Genomic DNA, 19,422 nt, shown 5'->3' with positions numbered 1-19,422 from the left:
ATACATAAACCTAATAGGAATAATTATGCCCCCATATCTCCAATGTTAATTTCTATGCTGGTTTTGTGGGCCGGGCTTGAGAACTTTCCGTCACGCCTCTTTTAAATTATAGGAAATTAATGCGCGTATCAAACAGTAGGAATGTGTTCAACATTTGCCTAACAGGGACCAGAACGTCCACCTTCAGCCCTCAGCAAAGACAGACAGTCCCAGCCGTAGTTTGCCTGTTCTAAATGCTAGGAAAATCACGCGCGTATCAAACAGTAAGAATGTGTTCAAGATTTGCCTAACAGGGACCAGAACGTCCATCTTCACCCCTCAGTAAAGACAGACAGTCCCAGCCATAATTCGCCTGTTCTAAATTATAGGAAAATCATGCGCGTATCAAACAATAGGAATGTGTTCAACATTTGCCTAACAGGGACCAGAACGTCCATCTTCACCCCCTCAGTAAAAACAGATAGTCCCAGTCATAGTTTGCCTGTTCTAAATTATAGGAAAATCATGACTCGTAATTCTGACGTCTTACCAAGAAGCGATATCTAGTTTATTAGGGAGCAGGTTAAAATTCGCCACATTTCCAGCTTTATCTCCAGTCCAAAAGTAGGTCCGGAGTTAATCCACGCCTCTAAATTACAACTAGCATCTCATTTGGCTCTTGAAACCTCACGTCAGCGCGACTCGAATGACAAAAATTACGTATTTTGCGACTGAGGAGAGGCGAAATAGCCCGGCCTCCTTTTACGTCCCCCCTTGTATTTTGAAAGGGGGACTGGGACCATGGCACGCGAATAGTGAGGCATCTTATACCTTCTCCCTAATAAACTAGATATCGCTTCTTGGTCTTACTAAATAAGATCTCATTGGTTGGTAGTAGCAAAGAGAGGTCCTACACGCGCGCAAGGTGCAAACGGCGGGAGATAGATTATTCGCGAGGTAAATTTCGTCATACATTATGATTAGTCTTAGTTTCCCACAAATGGATACGCAATGATTCCTATTGGCTTTATGTATTCCTGTCTGAGATAGTTTTGACCTTTGCATAGTTGGAAAACGTAGCACTAGGTCCACATGTTACTGAACTATCTTGGATAATCTTGCGACACAACTTTATCACGTGTTATGTTTGTGTCTCACAAAAATTTACAAAAATACGAATAAAATTACGTTGGATAATAAGGCTTATGAATTTAAACATAAATAGTGTTTAGGAAAGATTTAAGATAAAAAAGTTTAACGGGCTTAAATTATTCAAGTTAATTTGGTCAAAATTGGCTATAAAAATCAAAACACTATTTACGTTTTCCAAAAAGAGAAGACATACAGGGTGTTTCTGATAAGTCTTGCATAAATTAAGGGGGATGTTCTTAATGCAATATTGAGTCGAAATTAAATTGGAAATCATTGCCTTAATCATTTTCTTAATCAAATTTAAGGGGTCATCCATAAAATACTATGCACAATCATAACTCGAAAACAGAGTCCCTTGTGGCAAAATGGAGACAGAAGTTACATTTTCGACTCAGAATTGATTTCCCTTAATCTATCCCAGAATTTATCAGAAACACCCTGTATATGTTTGTCCATCCTATGAACCTACGAAGGAACGATATCTTTGAAGTAAAGTAATAAACAAGAAATAAATAGGCGTATAAATTTGTTAGTTATTTATGAAAAACAAGAATTTGAAAAAAGTAGGGCAAACTATAGTCTGTCTGGCAGCCAGCAAGCTAGCTAGCTAAGGGCCCAAAAGCCCCTCGATTATAAACGATGGTGTCCCGCCTTCGACTTCTGCACGGTGCACGCACGCGTAATGATTCATCAAGTACAACTCGGGGGAAATTGCTTAATTCGGAAGTTGCGCGCCAGAAAAAGAAGTATATTAGAAAACGCCCATAGCCCAAAAGAGAATGTGTTCATTTAGAATCTAGGCATAGTAGAAAACAGAACTCAAGATTTTTTTGCATCCAAGGGTAGGTGAAACGAGACGATCACAAAATCTAAACCTTTGGTAATCAATGCCCAGCCCAAACTGCTTTATCTAGAAGGTTGAAATTTTGTAGGGACGTTACTCTTACGTAGTAGGTACTAACTAAGAAAGATTTTTCTAATCCGCCGCCATCTTGTCAAATGGAAGCCAGAAATGTAAACAAAACCTTCTTTATGGAATAACGTCAGTGCGTTTCAACCTCTTTCTCCCACATTTAGTACACTGGTCCCCTATACCCTATAGACAGGCTTTATGGCTATTCGGGTTCAATTCGCCGCCATCTTGTAAAATGGCGGCCAGAAATTTAACCAAAACCTTCTTTATGTAATAAGGTCCGAGCTTTTAAACCGATTTCCCTAATATTTAACACACTGGTTCCTCATACTCTATATAGGGGATAGACTTCCTGTCATCTTTGAAAATGGCGGCCTAACGGACACCATTGGGTGCCTTTGCTGCTAGTTTTAAATATTTCCTAAATATTGGATTTAACCAACTTTGTTGGAGGATCCTCAATCCCCCAAAAAAGTTAGAATAGCTAAAAAAAAAGCTACGTACGCTTCCCAACACAACTAGCTAAAACCTTACCCGAGATGAAAACAATTAACAAATTCTAAAATCCCAAAAATAAAATTTAAATATACTTCACCATCCCTTTGAATAAAATCTTAATTCCAATTTAAATTACAAGATGGGGGCAATGATGAAGAGGGGGGGGGTGTCTTTTGTGAGCATTTGCGCGTTCTACCGTTTGCGGCGCGCGGTGTTACGCCAACCGAATCTCATCATAATCAACATCTAAAAACATCAATCAATTTATTGTAGATAAAAAACTCGGACCCTAAGCCATGACTAGACTTAAGGGTGGGGCCCAAATACTATCGGACATCACCTGCTCACTTTTTCATGGGAAGATAGAGAAAGAAATAAAACAAGATGATCACAAAGGCTGGCCATAATGGTACTCGCATCGTTTGACTTATAATAAAAGGAATAGACCATTTCGATGCAACTAAGAGGAAAAGACAGTGGGGGGGGGGTAAACTCCGTCTTCCATCTCGCTTTTTGGCGCGTGCGCTGTAGTAATTTTTTATCACGAGAAAGCGCAGAGACGGCAATGTACCAACCCCCTTGTATGTCCCGATACTAACAAAAGCCTATCCAATAGAAGATGTATTGTGGTAATTATCCGACTTTTCGATTTTAAAATTAACGCAAAACATTGCAGAGCTGCATTTTGAAATTCCATGCCTTTTCCCAGATTCCCCTTACCTATGCTAACCCTACTAGATAATAAAGGCTATTTTGTTAGATTTGGGAACGAAGCGGAGAATCTTTTAGTCAAATTAATGCAAGATAAACGAGTATAAACCCCCACCCCTTTACAAGTGAATTAACGTCAACTTTTTATTATACATCAACTTCCACTACTCTATTCAAAATTTAATTACTGTAAAACATTGCGCATTCATACGACAAAAAAGGCGGTACGGTACAAAAAAATTATTGCAGTAGCACTAATCATAAGTTTATAAGATATATTCCATAAGTATGACATTCTTATAATTCGCAATACTAGAGACAGCTCGAGCTAGTTCGAGAACGACGGAAGCGAGAACTACACTCGGTTAAATTGCAGTCCATCTTCCTATTTAGTCTGCATTACTAAGCCTCTGACAGCGCCTCACCAGGCGTCGCTTTACGAGAATCTATGACCTACGTCACTTTATGACAAGCTATCACTAACCAACGACAAACTTATGGAAAATATCTTGTAAACTTATGCACTAATGCATCGCTTCGTCTACTACGATTCCTGTAACAAAGGAAAGACCGCGCTCTTGAATTTGAAAATAAATGTCAAGCGTATCAAATCCCACATTCAAAATGAACGAAAAATCCTTTAAAACTGAGTCTCTGGAGGTTTCGTAATTACAGTTAGTCCCATTCGACTGAATATCATCATGCGATTCGAAGTATGGGCGATGTTTTTCGCAGCCATAATGCAATCAACGCAAATGGGGAACTCCGAATTAATGGACTGCAAGAAAATGGACGGTTCATCTTACGATAAAGAGGACTTTAAGATAGTTAAAGAGAATCCTAGAAAATTTTGCGACGAGAAGAGTAAGTTTAAAGACAAAAAATTAAGCAGGGAGCCCAGCCAAAAATTGAAATTCCTCATAGGAAAATAGGAATCCCCCCCCCCCGAATTATAGGATTTGGTAGGAAAAAAATGTGTTTTATAGGAAATTGGGGGAAATTCTCTAATAACATATAACAATCCTGACCTCCGCAATTTCGGTGTCTGGTCAAATGTGATCGCGATAAAAGAGCTAAATTTTGATATAGGAAAACTTCAACTCAGTCCAAAAATATAGCATAATATAGGACAGGTTCAAAAATATAGGATTTTATAGGAATTATAGGACCGCTGGGCTACCTGCAAAACCTATACGTTAATGAATAAATAATTAAGTCTCCATTTTTTCCGTAGAATTATGCGTGAATGAAATGAAAAATATACTCGTGGTAAGAAATATTGTCTTCAAACAGGGATAGATTGAATTTTAGAAGAAGGAATGTCGAACAGAGCAATCTGGGCGCGCGTCAAAGTCCCTGACCCCCTTCTACGGGACAGAGGGGTATGAAAGAAGAGGCGGGTCATAGCAACATAGGTAAAAAGGAATAACGTATTTTTCGGCGTCCCCGTCAGCAACGTCATCTAAACGTAGTTTAAGTGAGCCAATAAGATAATTTTGAATTTTCGTTACGTGTGGGAGGGAGGGGCTCTATACTGGGTTATGAGTCAGACTGAAGTAAATACTAACCGTTCTCCATTCCTACTTCTAAAATTAAATCTATCCCTGCTTCAAATTAACAGCGTATCGTAAAATATTGATAAAATCTATTTATGTAATTGCAGGAATGGCAAATCGTAACCAACTACACTTGCTTGGACAATTTTAATCTCGAAAGAGACTTTAATGGAACCTGCCCTACACTGCTCCAATATAGGAAAAAAGTAGCTAGTTAAAGATGAAATTTTCTCAACAATAAAAATTAATTACTTTTACTAATAATTCATGTATTTTTTATTTTGTCGCCATCTATGATGTCGAAAAAATATTACGGAGACATAAAAGACATAAAAACGGAAGATTAGCTCCGCCTTCGTCGTCAGCTCCGCCTTCGTCGTCGTCTCGCCTTCGCTCTCTTTAAACTACTCCAGAGCAATGAGATAGAATATATATATGAAACCTAGAGTCACAACGTGAGATCTCGAGATCGACGTTTCGCAATACACCTTTTATCGAGCATGAATCTTTATCAAATACGGGTGGCGCCACCCTAAGAACTTTTTTATTAACGTCTGCTGCTATAATCTGTGTAACAAGCTGTCAAGATAGTTTTTAAACGTGTTAAATAAAATACGCATACGCGAGTATTTGAATTGTAACTCTATCTATCTCATAGAGATCTAACTCATTGCTCCAGAGCCGCATTGTAGCCGTAACAGGCTGAGAAATAAGGATTTTTTTTGCTGAGCGCGTGATCGAGTTGGCTTCGTTTGATTTTTGCACATAACGACTTCTAAAGCCTTCCGTTAACGGTAATCAAACTTAATTTTCAGTGATTTAAACTATTTTTCGTGTTATCGCCGTCTTTTGGTTTTATCTACTGGCAGCGTTTTGCCATAGGTCTTGGAAAAGCTCGTATTGTTTGTTCCTCGGGACTCATGACGGGGCTTTTCTATAACTGTGTTTGAGACCTTACTAAAAATACCTCCACTATCATGTTTTCGCTGTTATTCTTTGAATTTCGGTAATTAAACGTGCGGACTCGACATTTTTTGTTGCTCACTGCATTCCGCTAACGGTGTTTAATTTTTTAATTCGGTTTCATCGTTATTTGGCTCATTTTCGCCGAAAGTGACGCTGTAACGCCGACGTGGATATTGCCTAGTCCTTGTCTCAGACCGTCCTAAAAAGTTTAAAATTCATTATGCCGTCTGCTAAACACTATGATCTCATTTAAATTGTGCGGAAACGTGTTTTAAACTAATATGGGTCATTCCAAGGACACGTGTCTTTTGTGTGACCTCTTTATGTTCGGCTCCCTGTCATTGTAGCCGTAACAGGCTGAGAAATAAGGATTTTTTGGGGTTTGTTGTATCTCGGCTTTTGTTGAGGAGATATTCTTTATACGATTTCAATATTAATTAGCAATGTTACTGTATATAAGTAAGGCATTAATTATACAGTGCCTAAATATAGTTTTTGTAATAATTATCCTTTGCTATTAAATCAATATGGAGTTCATTATACATTGCTAAAATACATTAGAAAGCGCGACAAAATTGTAAGGGTTTACTTGTAACCTCTTGTTTTCACACAGCAAAAGAGATTAGTAACGGAACCACTAGCGTGCTGTTTAATTGAAGTAGTAAGCGGAATACCCAGCAAAAAAAAGTTAGCCTTCGCTAACGGAGTTCATTACGTAAGTAAACCTAACATTTGTGAAATTGAACAAATCGTTTCTAAAATTGTACAATTATTTAAGGAATGCCATCATTATAACAAAGTAGGTTAATGTAAAATATACCTTAAAAGGTATAACAAACATATGGAATAAATAAAATACTTTGAAAAAATACTAAATTCCGTTCTAATTTTTAAGAGAAATATTGGGCATGGGTGGGAAATCAGCTGCTTTTTGTATATCAAACTAACCCGCTCAACCACTCAGATGAATTATCAAAATGTTTAATATTTTTTATTGGTTCGAACCACCACCTTCAAATGTGTCGGCTGCTTGCGGTTAGAAATAAATTTTGGGCTCCTTTTGGTTTTTCCTTTTTTTTAAAAAAAGACCCTTTTGATAAATTTGCAGGTAAACTACGTTGAAAACTTCGACTTATGGTGGAATTCATAAACGTCGGAAGCAACGCAATTTAGTACAGGAGAAGGCAGGGCGTCGTGCGCAAACGTCCTGCCTTTTGCGCACGACGCCCTGCCTTCATCTGTACTAAATTGCGTAGCGTCCGACGTTTATGAACTCCACCTTAAGTCAAATATATATATATATATATATATATATATATATATATATATATATATATATATATATATATTTGGGGAAGACCCAGTGTGCCCGAGATGCGGTTCTGCGCGTGAGGATGTTGCTCACATCCTTCTGGAGTGTCCCTCATTTAGTCAATATCGCGAAACTGAGGCAGGACCATCAAATGCTGAAAACACTTTGCTCCGTAGACTAGGTTTTACGGGTAAAGACAAAGCCAAGGATGTGCAATTAACAAAAGCCCTCCTAAAAGCTTGGAACAATACTAGACTAATTCCTGCCACCACCACAACAACAATAACCGCGCCTTAAGCCTTAAACCATTTAATAAATTAATTAATAAACTGTTCTAATAATTACAAAACTAAACTTGCGAGCAGCCTAACTGCTCCTCCCTGTTCCAAAAGGGATTCACTGTATGTGAAAAGATAATAAATATTCATTCATTCATTCATGGATTTTATAGGACCTTTCCTGAAAATATAGGATAATTTAGGATAGATATGTTCAAAAATAAAGGGGATTAATAGGCCTTTTTTTGAAAATATAGGATATTTTGGGATAGGTTCAAAAATATAGGGATTCTATAGGACCTTCTTCCAGACCATACATCCAAAAGCAGCAAAAATCAATGAAACATTAAAAAAAAAAAAAAAAATAGCTCACCTCACAAATTTCCCTGAATTTTACTAAAAATGATAAATTTCCCTGAGTTTAGCTAATAATTTATTTCCTTAACATTTCCATTTTCCAGGTTTGTATGAACCTTGTAACACTACAACTAACACCTACACCTTGTGTGAAACTAATAGCCTTATCGTACATAACATAAGATGAGGCTAAAAAATGATATGAAGTTATTTAGTTCTAATGCGTGGGGTCCCCTATATATTACCCAGTATTTAAGACCTAGCTAGAGGGACTCGAAAATACCTCCGTAATTGGTATTCGAGCCTTGTTGAAGGTTACATCCGCAATTTTTATGATAATAACTATATAAATCGAGGGAAAAATATGTATTTACAATATTTTATTTTATATGAAAAGGAAAAACGTCATACGCGTCTCTATAAGTCTATAATCAATAGGTTATTGGTGGACGCTTCGATTTCTTCTTCTACTCCCCCCTCCCCCAATACCCGTCTTAATATTATTATAATTTCCGTCTGGAGATTTAGTTTAATAGTTAAATATCGTTTTATTTATTTTTAATTCTAGGGTAGGGGAAGTTTCCGTTTAATACCAAATTAACCTAGTTAATTTTAATTATAGGGGTGGTAGTAGTTGGAACATAACATGTAGTTAATTCATCCTAATTAATCTTAAAGCCTATAAATTACCGTCCAATTAATAGGTTAATATTTGTTTATAGCAATTAATCAAATGTATCATAAAAAGTAAAAAAAAAAAGGATGCGACAAAAATTCCAAAAAACTATAACCCAAAAGAGATTAATAAAAAGAGGAGCAGAGAAATATTCTCCAAATAATAAAGAAGAAAAATTATGATTACGTAATATCAAAAGGAGATGATCTAAAAGGACATAGCTTTCCAGCCTAGGAATGAGGGTATTGTGTGTCAGGTTCTCTCTAACGAACATCTCATCCCGAGTGTTCCTAAAACTTGATATCCCAAGGCTAGGCCGAATGTATTTACTGTAGAGTAAATGGTAGTTGAACACCCAAAGTTTTTCTCTACTAACATTTTTTCTCGGCGCCAACTAACATCAGCCGCGGAAAGCTGGGTCTCACTAAAAAAATTCCACCCCCCTTGCTTGAACTTACTCGGATAAATAAATTAACCCCACCTGTTTAACTTCACTCTCCACCGCTGTGGAGCGCTGCTTCAAAAGCTCGTTCTCGGTCGTGGCTGATATTTTAGAAATTTTATCTCTCCATTCCGCGAGCTCCGTTGGGAACTTTAAAAAGCTTAACGTCAGAACTTTCAGACCCAGAGGCTACGGCAAAAAATCTTACATAGGAACTTGGTGTAAGATTATTCTACTTGTGGTAATATCAGGAATACTTGGAATCTTCAACAGGTTATTTTCTGGGCCTTCTTGAAATAAAGGGGAGTATGTGTACAAACGTCATTCCTGACGTCATGCATAATGTATTTGAACTTAATAAACACGTGAAATTGACGTATCTAGCGACCTGTCACCTGTACCAATTAGATTCCGTGACCTATGACAAACAAGTTCTCTTTACATGTTCTGATTCTGAACGAGGAAACATGGTATCGACGGTTTTCCCACATAAATGTGAATAGCCAATGATACGCGAGGAAGGAGGATTGGGCGGTTTAACAAAGTTCTGAGCCCTTCCCCTTACCTTCAATCAGATGGGGTCAAGGCCTTCCTAGTGATTCCAAGTAGAAGAAATGTATGTATTTCTGGTAATATTAATTCGATAACTTCAGCACATCTACTTCCTATTCTATTTTCCAAACTAAATCCGACTCGCGCTGTCATTGGTCCAAAATTTGGCCAAACAAAAAAGGGAACACGAAAAGGGGATGAAAAATATCCGAGTTAACCGACTTCGCTTATCTTTTCGTAAATAAAATACCTCCATATTTTCAAAATAATTAATCTTATATATAAATCCTTATATTAGTGGAATTTCAAATATTAAACGTATTAATTAAACACCAAATTAAATTAATGCAAAAATATACAGCAAGAAATTTCAAACGAAGGGCGAATATCCTACCGTAATATATTCCATTATCCCCACGTGACTTATTCTAATTTCTAGTAGCCAATAATTATTCACATTAATTCCCTTATAATTAGCATAAATCCGAGTAAAGTTATCAGTGTTAAATTAAAATATCAAAACGTTTCGTCCCGCCCAGACAATAAAGTGAACCATCTGCTCTGTAAATTAAAATAATCCCATAGGCTGATCTAATCGGTATACATGTATGATAATTACTCAATTATTAAAGAAATTTAAGTCCAGCTACAACTTGGCTGTACAAAAAGGACACGTTCACTTGCCTATTGCAATCCTACCAAGTTAATTTTAACTCGACACGTTTTCCAGAGAAGACGAAGCCAAAAAAAAGGATTGATAATTTCGGATGGTATTTTCAAATAACATATTTTGAATTTCTGATATCAAGTTCAATTAATAACCACATGAGTTTTATAAATTTTGCCAATAATAAGTTTTCGATTAATGACGAGACAGAAAGAGCATTTTGAGCAGTTTTTAATCGACATTTTCTGTAGCAAAAATGAACATTTATGAAATAAAATGTATACACGTAAGCAAGGGCCTTTAAATGATGTAACTTTTGTGCATAAGGGAACTTGACAAACACTAGCGTCAACCTAGAAGGCTGAGAATTTGCCAGGACCTTACTCTTAGGTAATAGTAATAAGGATTTTTTAATCCGCCGCCATTTTAAAAAATGGCGGATATAAATGTAAAAACTCTTAATTATAAAACAACGTTTGCGAGTTCCAACCGATTTCACTAATATTTGGTAAATTGGTTAATGAAATCCTATAGAGGGCTTTTAAAATCGCAGCCCAAAAGATATTTAAAATTACGGGCAACATCGGGTGCATTTGCTGCGCACTAGACCTTTCTTACAAGTTGCGTATTAATAAGTCAATGGCAAGTGAGATTCTACAAACCTAAACTTTCTAAGTACATACGCTATAAGCAACAGTAAAACTCGAGGAATATACACGTGCACTTTTCAATATTTATGAACAACACGAATAAATTCATAATAATATATCAGATAGTTTGTGACATAGACGATCCCAACCATGGAAAGTACATAGATTACAATTTTTTCGCAATACGTAGCGTCAATTTCTCTCGGTATTTCTCAGGATGTCACGAAGCTATACGTATTTAATGTCTCAATTAAGGAATTTTCTTTAAATAAAATATCATTACCGAAATAATAAATTAATAGCGAGGGACGGTAAAGCCGCGGGGAACGGCGCGAATCTACATACTCCACAACGCCTTCGAGGCTCGCAAAAAAACACTTTACGACCAAAAGCAGACGTCTTCTCGCTTATCTCTCCCCCTCCCCCTTCCTCCCAACGCCAAGAAAGATCTTAATTACTTAAATAAAAGCCCTTGGGGATGGAGAGGGAAAAAGTAAAGTTTTATTCTGTGTGGCCCTAAAAGATGGCTTAAGCCAGTATTTGCATAGACGACCCCGCGTGGTAATATTTAGTTTAAACCTTACGCAACCATTACAGTGTGGCCGAGATGCCTTGACAAATCAAGAATATATTAAAGCCTACCAAGAATATTGATATGATACAGGCACAGAGTTTTCAATAGAGATGTGAGTCGGTAATACCGTAGTAATTTGCCGATTTATATCATACCGTAATTTTACAATGTTAATTTAGAATTGAAATTTACCAAACACAGGGAGACTAGGAAAGTAGGAAATATTTAAATTATAGGAAAAATAGAATTTCTTTTTTTGGAATTACAGGATTTCATAGGAGAAAAAAATTTGTTCTTGTAGGAAAATATATAGGATTAAAAATGCTCTTATATAATACTATTTTAGCAATATATAAAAAAATTAATAATAACAAATTGGATTTTAATTTGAAAACAGAAACTTAATTATAATATAATATATAAAAAAATCGGGTGTGACTAAAATACTGAACCCTCTGAACCGCTGAATTACTGAACTTGGTACTAAAATCTCTACATGGGTGAAAAACTACCATCCACTCTCATAGAGAATTCAAATAGGAGTAATAAACAAAGGCTTGAATCTCAATGGACTGAATTAAAGTGACTATTTTACTGAACTCTGAACCGCTGAACCCTCTTCATAGGTCCCATATCTTAACATAGTCTGAACTTCGGTGACTATTTTACTGAACTCTGAACCGCTGAACCCAATTTAATATTTCAATAGCTTAGCATGGTCTGAACTCGAGTGACTATTTTACTGAACTCTGAACCGCTGAACCCTGAACCGCTGAACCCAATTTAATATTTCAATAGCTTAGCATGGTCTGAACTCGAGTGACTATTTTACTGAACTCTGAACCGCTGAACCCAATTTAATATTTCAATAGCTTAGCATGGTCTGAACTCGAGTGACTATTTTACTGAACTCTGAACCGCTGAACCCAATTTAATATTTCAATAGCTTAGCATGGTCTGAACTCGAGTGACTATTTTACTGAACTCTGAACCGCTGAACCATATTTAATATTTCAATAGCTTAGCATGGTCTGAACTCGAGTGACTATTTTTCTGAACTCTGAACCGCTGAACCATATTTAATTTTTACATAGCTTAACATGGTCTGAACTCGAGTGACTATTTTACTGAACTCTGAACCGCTGAACCATATTTAATTTTTACATATCTTAAAATGGTCTGAACTCGAGTGACTATTTTACTGAACTCTGAACCGCTGAACCCATTTTAATATTTACATAGCTTAGCATGGTCTGAACGCGAGTGACTATTTTACTGAACTCTGAACCGCTGAACCATATTTAATATTTCAATAGCTTAGCATGGTCTGAACTCGAGTGACTATTTTACTGAACTCTGAACCGCTGAACCATATTTAATTTTTACATAGCTTAAAATGGTCTGAACTCGAGTGACTATTTTACTGAACTCTGAACCGCTGAACCCATTTTAATATTTACATAGCTTAGCATGGTCTGAACTCGAGTGACTATTTTACTGAACTCTGAACCGCTGAACCATATTTAATATTTCAATAGCTTAGCATGGTCTGAACTCGAGTGACTATTTTACTGAACTCTGAACCGCTGAACCATATTTAATTTTTACATAGCTTAAAATGGTCTGAACGCGAGTGACTATTTTACTGAACTCTGAACCGCTGAACCCAATTTAATATTTCAATAGCTTAGCATGGTCTGAACTCGAGTGACTATTTTACTGAACTCTGAACCGCTGAACCATATTTAATATTTCAATAGCTTAGCATGGTCTGAACTCGAGTGACTATTTTACTGAACTCTGAACCGCTGAACCCAATTTAATATTTCAATACCTTAGCATGGTCTGAACTCGAGTGACTATTTTACTGAACTCTGAACCGCTGAACCATATTTAATATTTCAATAGCTTAGCATGGTCTGAACTCGAGTGACTATTTTACTGAACTCTGAACCGCTGAACCCAATTTAATATTTCAATACCTTAGCATGGTCTGAACTCGAGTGACTATTTTACTGAACTCTGAACCGCTGAACCATATTTAATATTTCAATAGCTTAGCATGGTCTGAACTCGAGTGACTATTTTACTGAACTCTGAACCGCTGAACACAATTTAATATTTCAATACCTTAGCATGGTCTGAACTCGAGTGACTATTTTACTGAACTCTGAACCGCTGAACCATATTTAATATTTCAATAGCTTAGCATGGTCTGAACTCGAGTGACTATTTTACTGAACTCTGAACCGCTGAACCCAATTTAATATTTCAATACCTTAGCATGGTCTGAACTCGAGTGACTATTTTACTGAACTCTGAACCGCTGAACCATATTTAATATTTCAATAGCTTAGCATGGTCTGAACTCGAGTGACTATTTTACTGAACTCTGAACCGCTGAACACAATTTAATATTTCAATACCTTAGCATGGTCTGAACTCGAGTGACTATTTTACTGAACTCTGAACCGCTGAACCATATTTAATATTTCAATAGCTTAGCATGGTCTGAACTCGAGTGACTATTTTACTGAACTCTGAACCGCTGAACACAATTTAATATTTCAATACCTTAGCATGGTCTGAACTCGAGTGACTATTTTACTGAACTCTGAACCGCTGAACCATATTTAATTTTTACATAGCTTAATATGGTCTGAACTCGAGTGACTATTTTACTGAACTCTGAACCGCTGAACCCATTTTAATATCTACATAGCTTAACATGGTCTGAATGCGAGTGACTATTTTACTGAACTCTGAACCGCTGAACCCAATTTAATATTTCAATACCTTAGCATGGTCTGAACTCGAGTGACTATTTTACTGAACTCTGAACCGCTGAACCATATTTAATATTTCAATAGCTTAGCATGGTCTGAACTCGAGTGACTATTTTACTGAACTCTGAACCGCTGAACACAATTTAATATTTCAATACCTTAGCATGGTCTGAACTCGAGTGACTATTTTACTGAACTCTGAACCGCTGAACCATATTTAATATTTCAATAGCTTAGCATGGTCTGAACTCGAGTGACTATTTTACTGAACTCTGAACCGCTGAACCCAATTTAATATTTCAATACCTTAGCATGGTCTGAACTCGAGTGACTATTTTACTGAACTCTGAACCGCTGAACCATATTTAATATTTCAATAGCTTAGCATGGTCTGAACTCGAGTGACTATTTTACTGAACTCTGAACCGCTGAACACAATTTAATATTTCAATACCTTAGCATGGTCTGAACTCGAGTGACTATTTTACTGAACTCTGAACCGCTGAACCATATTTAATATTTCAATAGCTTAGCATGGTCTGAACTCGAGTGACTATTTTACTGAACTCTGAACCGCTGAACACAATTTAATATTTCAATACCTTAGCATGGTCTGAACTCGAGTGACTATTTTACTGAACTCTGAACCGCTGAACCATATTTAATTTTTACATAGCTTAATATGGTCTGAACTCGAGTGACTATTTTACTGAACTCTGAACCGCTGAACCCATTTTAATATCTACATAGCTTAACATGGTCTGAACGCGAGTGACTATTTTACTGAACTCTGAACCGCTGAACCCAATTTAATATTTCAATACCTTAGCATGGTCTGAACTCGAGTGACTATTTTACTGAACTCTGAACCGCTGAACCATATTTAATATTTCAATAGCTTAGCATGGTCTGAACTCGAGTGACTATTTTACTGAACTCTGAACCGCTGAACACAATTTAATATTTCAATACCTTAGCATGGTCTGAACTCGAGTGACTATTTTACTGAACTCTGAACCGCTGAACCATATTTAATATTTCAATAGCTTAGCATGGTCTGAACTCGAGTGACTATTTTACTGAACTCTGAACCGCTGAACACAATTTAATATTTCAATACCTTAGCATGGTCTGAACTCGAGTGACTATTTTACTGAACTCTGAACCGCTGAACCATATTTAATATTTCAATAGCTTAGCATGGTCTGAACTCGAGTGACTATTTTACTGAACTCTGAACCGCTGAACCATATTTAATTTTTACATAGCTTAAAATGGTCTGAACTCGAGTGACTATTTTACTGAACTCTGAACCGCTGAACCCATTTTAGTATTTACATAGCTTAGCATGGTCTGAACGCGAGTGACTATTTTACTGAACTCTGAACCGCTGAACCATATTTAATTTTTACATAGCTTAACATGGTCTGAACTCGAGTGACTATTTTACTGAACTCTGAACCGCTGAACCATATTTAATTTTTACATATCTTAAAATGGTCTGAACTCGAGTGACTATTTTACTGAACTCTGAACCGCTGAACCCATTTTCATATTTACATAGCTTAGCATGGTCTGAACGCGAGTGACTATTTAACTGAACTCTGAACCGCTGAACCATATTTAATATTTCAATAGCTTAGCATGGTCTGAACTCGAGTGACTATTTTACTGAACTCTGAACCGCTGAACCATATTTAATATTTCATTAGCTTAGCATGGTCTGAACTCGAGTGACTATTTTACTGAACTCTGAACCGCTGAACCCAATTTAATATTTCAATAGCTTAGCATGGTCTGAACTCGAGTGACTATTTTACTGAACTCTGAACCGCTGAACCCAATTTAATATTTCAATAGCTTAGCATGGTCTGAACTCGAGTGACTATTTTACTGAACTCTGAACCGCTGAACCCATTTTAATATCTACATAGCTTAACATGGTCTGAACGCGAGTGACTATTTTACTGAACTCTGAACCGCTGAACCCAATTTAATATTTCAATACCTTAGCATGGTCTGAACTCGAGTGACTATTTTACTGAACTCTGAACCGCTGAACCATATTTAATATTTCAATAGCTTAGCATGGTCTGAATGCGAGTGACTATTTTACTGAACTCTGAACTGCTGAACCATATTTAATATCTCGTTTCCAAACCTTCTTTTCAAAGCGGTAAGTTCGACAAACGAGTTCACTCCTCCACAAACAAGCATTCTCTCTTCATCGTGCAATTCGTATGGGAACAAATATAGGGGAGCACCACCCGTATTCCGGAGGCGGACTGGCGGCGTTTTGGTGTTGTGGGCATTGTAGGCTCGCGGCCCCCAAAAATGGCTCAAACAGCCCCAATATTGGCGCCGCAGTCAATGATGTTTGGGTGATCGTTTGTCAACGCCTTTCAATTCTCGGGACCCCGATTGACAAACCAAATTTTAAGACCAATTTCTCATGTATTTTAATTCTGAGTTTAGATATTAGTGCAAAGGAAAAAACCGAGCATGGTTTAGATAAATTAATATGAATTTACCACATACTCCTTAGAATTTCCCTTTCTAAAGTCATAATCATTAAAGCTTTCAGAAAATATTTTCATAGTGATGACCTCAATCTGTTTTTAATCATTATAAGTTTGAAAAAGGCTCTTTCGCAGTTAACTTAACACAATGGCAAAGCTAACAAATATTCGTATACAAGAAATAGGTTTGTGTATGCAGAGGAATGAAGAGTATATTTGTAAAGCATACGATAACAACATATAAGGCATCCACTAAAATTAACTCTGGAGCATGAAGATGCACAGTTTCTTAGTTAACTCTTCTGTTTGGCATCGAAACTTGAATGCCTACTAGTTCGTACAGGTAAAAGTTCGTCTTCATGGCTTAGATTGCTTACCACGGAACTAGTATCGCTGACGCAAACTTCTGTTCTTCGATATACGTTTTCAATCGAACACACTGTGGGAAGGTTTTTTATCTCTAGACAAAAAGCACCGTTTGAAGCAGTATGAGTTGGCTAGCCCCCGCGTGTTGTGAACTTGGGGTCCATCTGGCTTTGCTTCTTAGCTCGAGATAAAAACCTTCCCTTCCTGTGTGTTTGCTTCTCTGGAGGAATTTATGGATTTGTCTATTGAAGAACGTGGGGAAAAACGGTTTTGTTAAGCTCGGAGCCGTCAAAGTTTTTGCCTATTAGGCTGGTATTATTACTATGTGCTAATTTCGCCACTTCTCACTATCTCAGATAAATTTTTAAGGAATTTATTGGCAAGCAGGACCGGCCACTCCCTCCTTGGCTTGCGGCCACTAAAGTTAAATTTGCTAACGGCCCCGTGGGATTTTGCCCAACTGCCCAGTCCGCCCCTGCCAAATTCCCATGTTAAGCTATGTAAATATTAAATTGGGTTCAGCGGTTCAGAGTTCAGTAAAATAGTCACTCGAGTTCAGACCATGCTAAGCTATGTAAATATTAAATTGGGTTCAGCGGTTCAGAGTTAAGTAAAATAGTCACTCGAGTTCAGACCATGCTAAGCTATGTAAATATTAAATATGGTTCAGCGGTTCAGAGTTCAGTAAAATAGTCACTCGAGTTCAGACCATGTTAAGCTATGTAAATATTAAATATGGTTCAGCGGTTCAGAGTTCAGTAAAATAGTCACTCGAGTTCAGACCATGTTAAGTTATGTAAAAATTAAATATGGTTCAGCGGTTCAGAGTTCAGTAAAATAGTCACTCGAGTTCAGACCATGCTAAGCTATTCAAATATTATGTATGGTTCAGTGGTTCAGAGTTCAGTAAAATAGTCACTCGAGTTCAGACCATGCTAAGCTATTGAAATATTAAATTGGGTTCAGCGGTTCAGAGTTCAGTAAAATAGTCACCGAAGTTCAGACCATGTTAAGTATGTAAATATTAAATTGGGTTCAGCGGTTCAGAGTTCAGTAAAATAGTCACTCGAGTTCAGACCATGCTAAGCTATTGAAATATTAAATATGGTTCAGCGGTTCAGAGTTCAGTAAAATAGTCACTCGAGTTCAGACCATGTTAAGCTATGTAAATATTAAATTGGGTTCAGCGGTTCAGAGTTCAGTAAAATAGTCACTCGAGTTCAGACCATGCTAAGCTATGTAAATATTAAATTTGGTTCAGCGGTTCAGAGTTCAGTAAAATAGTCACTCGAGTTCAGACCATGTTAAGCTATGTAAAAATTAAATATCGTTCAGCGGTTCAGAGTTCAGTAAAATAGTCACTCGACTTCAGACCATGCTAAGCTATTGAAATATTAAATATGGTTCAGCGGTTCAGAGTTCAGTAAAATAGTCACTCGAGTTCAGACCATGTTAAGCTATGTAAATATTAAATTGGGTTCAGCGGTTCAGAGTTCAGTAAAATAGTCACTCGAGTTCAGACCATGCTAAGCTATGTAAATATTAAATATGGTTCAGCGGTTCAGAGTTCAGTAAAATAGTCACTCGAGTTCAGACCATGTTAAGCTATGTAAAAATTAAATATCGTTCAGCGGTTCAGAGTTCAGTAAAATAGTCACTCGACTTCAGACCATGCTAAGCTATTGAAATATTAAATATGGTTCAGCGGTTCAGAGTTCAGTAAAATAGTCACTCGAGTTCAGACCATGTTAAGCTATGTAAATATTAAATTGGGTTCAGCGGTTCAGAGTTCAGTAAAATAGTCACTCGAGTTCAGACCATGCTAAGCTATGTAAATATTAAATATGGTTCAGCGGTTCAGAGTTCAGTAAAATAGTCACTCGAGTTCAGACCTTGCTAAGCTATTGAAATATTAAATTGGGTTCAGCGGTTCAGAGTTCAGTAAAATAGTCACCGAAGTTCAGACTATGTTAAGATATGGGACCTATGAAGAGGGTTCAGCGGTTCAGAGTTCAGTAAAATAGTCACTTTAATTCAGTCCATTGAGATTCAAGCCTTTGTTTATTACTCCTATTTGAATTCTCTATGAGAGTGGATGGTAGTTTTTCACCCATGTAGAGATTTTAGTACCAAGTTCAGTAATTCAGCGGTTCAGAGGGTTCAGTATTTTAGTCACACCCAAAAAAATCCTGACCTCCGCAATTTCGGTGTCTAGTCAAATGTGATCTCGATAAAAGAGATAACTAAATTTTGATAAATTTGATGCTAAACTATACGAAAACTTCGACTATATAAAAAATATATAATATTATAGGACCTTTCAAGAAATTATAGGATAATATAGGACAGGTTAAAAAAAGGATTTTATAGGTATTATAGGGCAGCTGGGCCCCCTGTTAACCTATTTTAATTAAGAGTACAGATTTCCTCAATTTCCCATTAGTTCGCACCGTTTAAAGTCCCTGAAC

General features: G+C 36.8%; 1 protein-coding gene and 2 long non-coding RNA genes across 4 annotated transcripts in view; 2 read left to right on the top strand and 1 right to left on the bottom strand.

Moving 5' to 3' along the window:
• Positions 1–19,422, bottom strand: part of LOC149710129 (uncharacterized) — a 210,185-nt gene that overhangs the window by 187,060 nt on the left and 3,703 nt on the right. The window lies entirely within an intron of this gene.
• LOC149710130 (uncharacterized) lies at positions 1,641–6,910 on the top strand. Its single transcript, XM_089859373.1, has 6 exons — positions 1,641–1,973; positions 3,929–4,117; positions 4,488–4,522; positions 4,917–5,015; positions 6,389–6,490; positions 6,554–6,910. The coding sequence occupies exons 2-6, from the start codon at positions 3,955–3,957 to the stop codon at positions 6,581–6,583; spliced, it is 429 nt and encodes a 142-aa protein (XP_089715499.1). The 5' UTR covers positions 1,641–1,973; positions 3,929–3,954; the 3' UTR covers positions 6,584–6,910.
• Positions 5,087–6,317, top strand: LOC149710131 (uncharacterized). The gene is made up of 2 exons (XR_016376749.1): positions 5,087–5,815; positions 5,924–6,317. It is a non-coding gene; the product is annotated as an uncharacterized LOC149710131 (long non-coding RNA).

The sequence above is a fragment of the Phalangium opilio genome, unplaced genomic scaffold (assembly GCF_054372755.1).
Source record: "Phalangium opilio isolate 3A_F unplaced genomic scaffold, DU_Popi_V2 ptg000011l_1, whole genome shotgun sequence".
NCBI lineage: Eukaryota > Metazoa > Arthropoda > Arachnida > Opiliones > Phalangiidae > Phalangium > Phalangium opilio.
This window is presented reverse-complemented; position numbering and strand designations above follow the sequence as displayed.

What these genes read in the sequence shown, in the direction of transcription:
- LOC149710130 (XM_089859373.1), top strand. Translation starts at nt 3,955, where the DNA reads ATGCGATTCGAAGTATGGGCGATGTTTTTCGCAGCCATAATGCAATCA. An exon ending in AAATGAAAAATATACTCGTG is followed by an intron (nt 4,523 to 4,916) that starts GTAAGAAATATT and finishes ATGTAATTGCAG; the next exon opens with GAATGGCAAATCGTAACCAA. An exon ending in TCGCTAACGGAGTTCATTAC is followed by an intron (nt 6,491 to 6,553) that starts GTAAGTAAACCT and finishes CAATTATTTAAG; the next exon opens with GAATGCCATCATTATAACAA.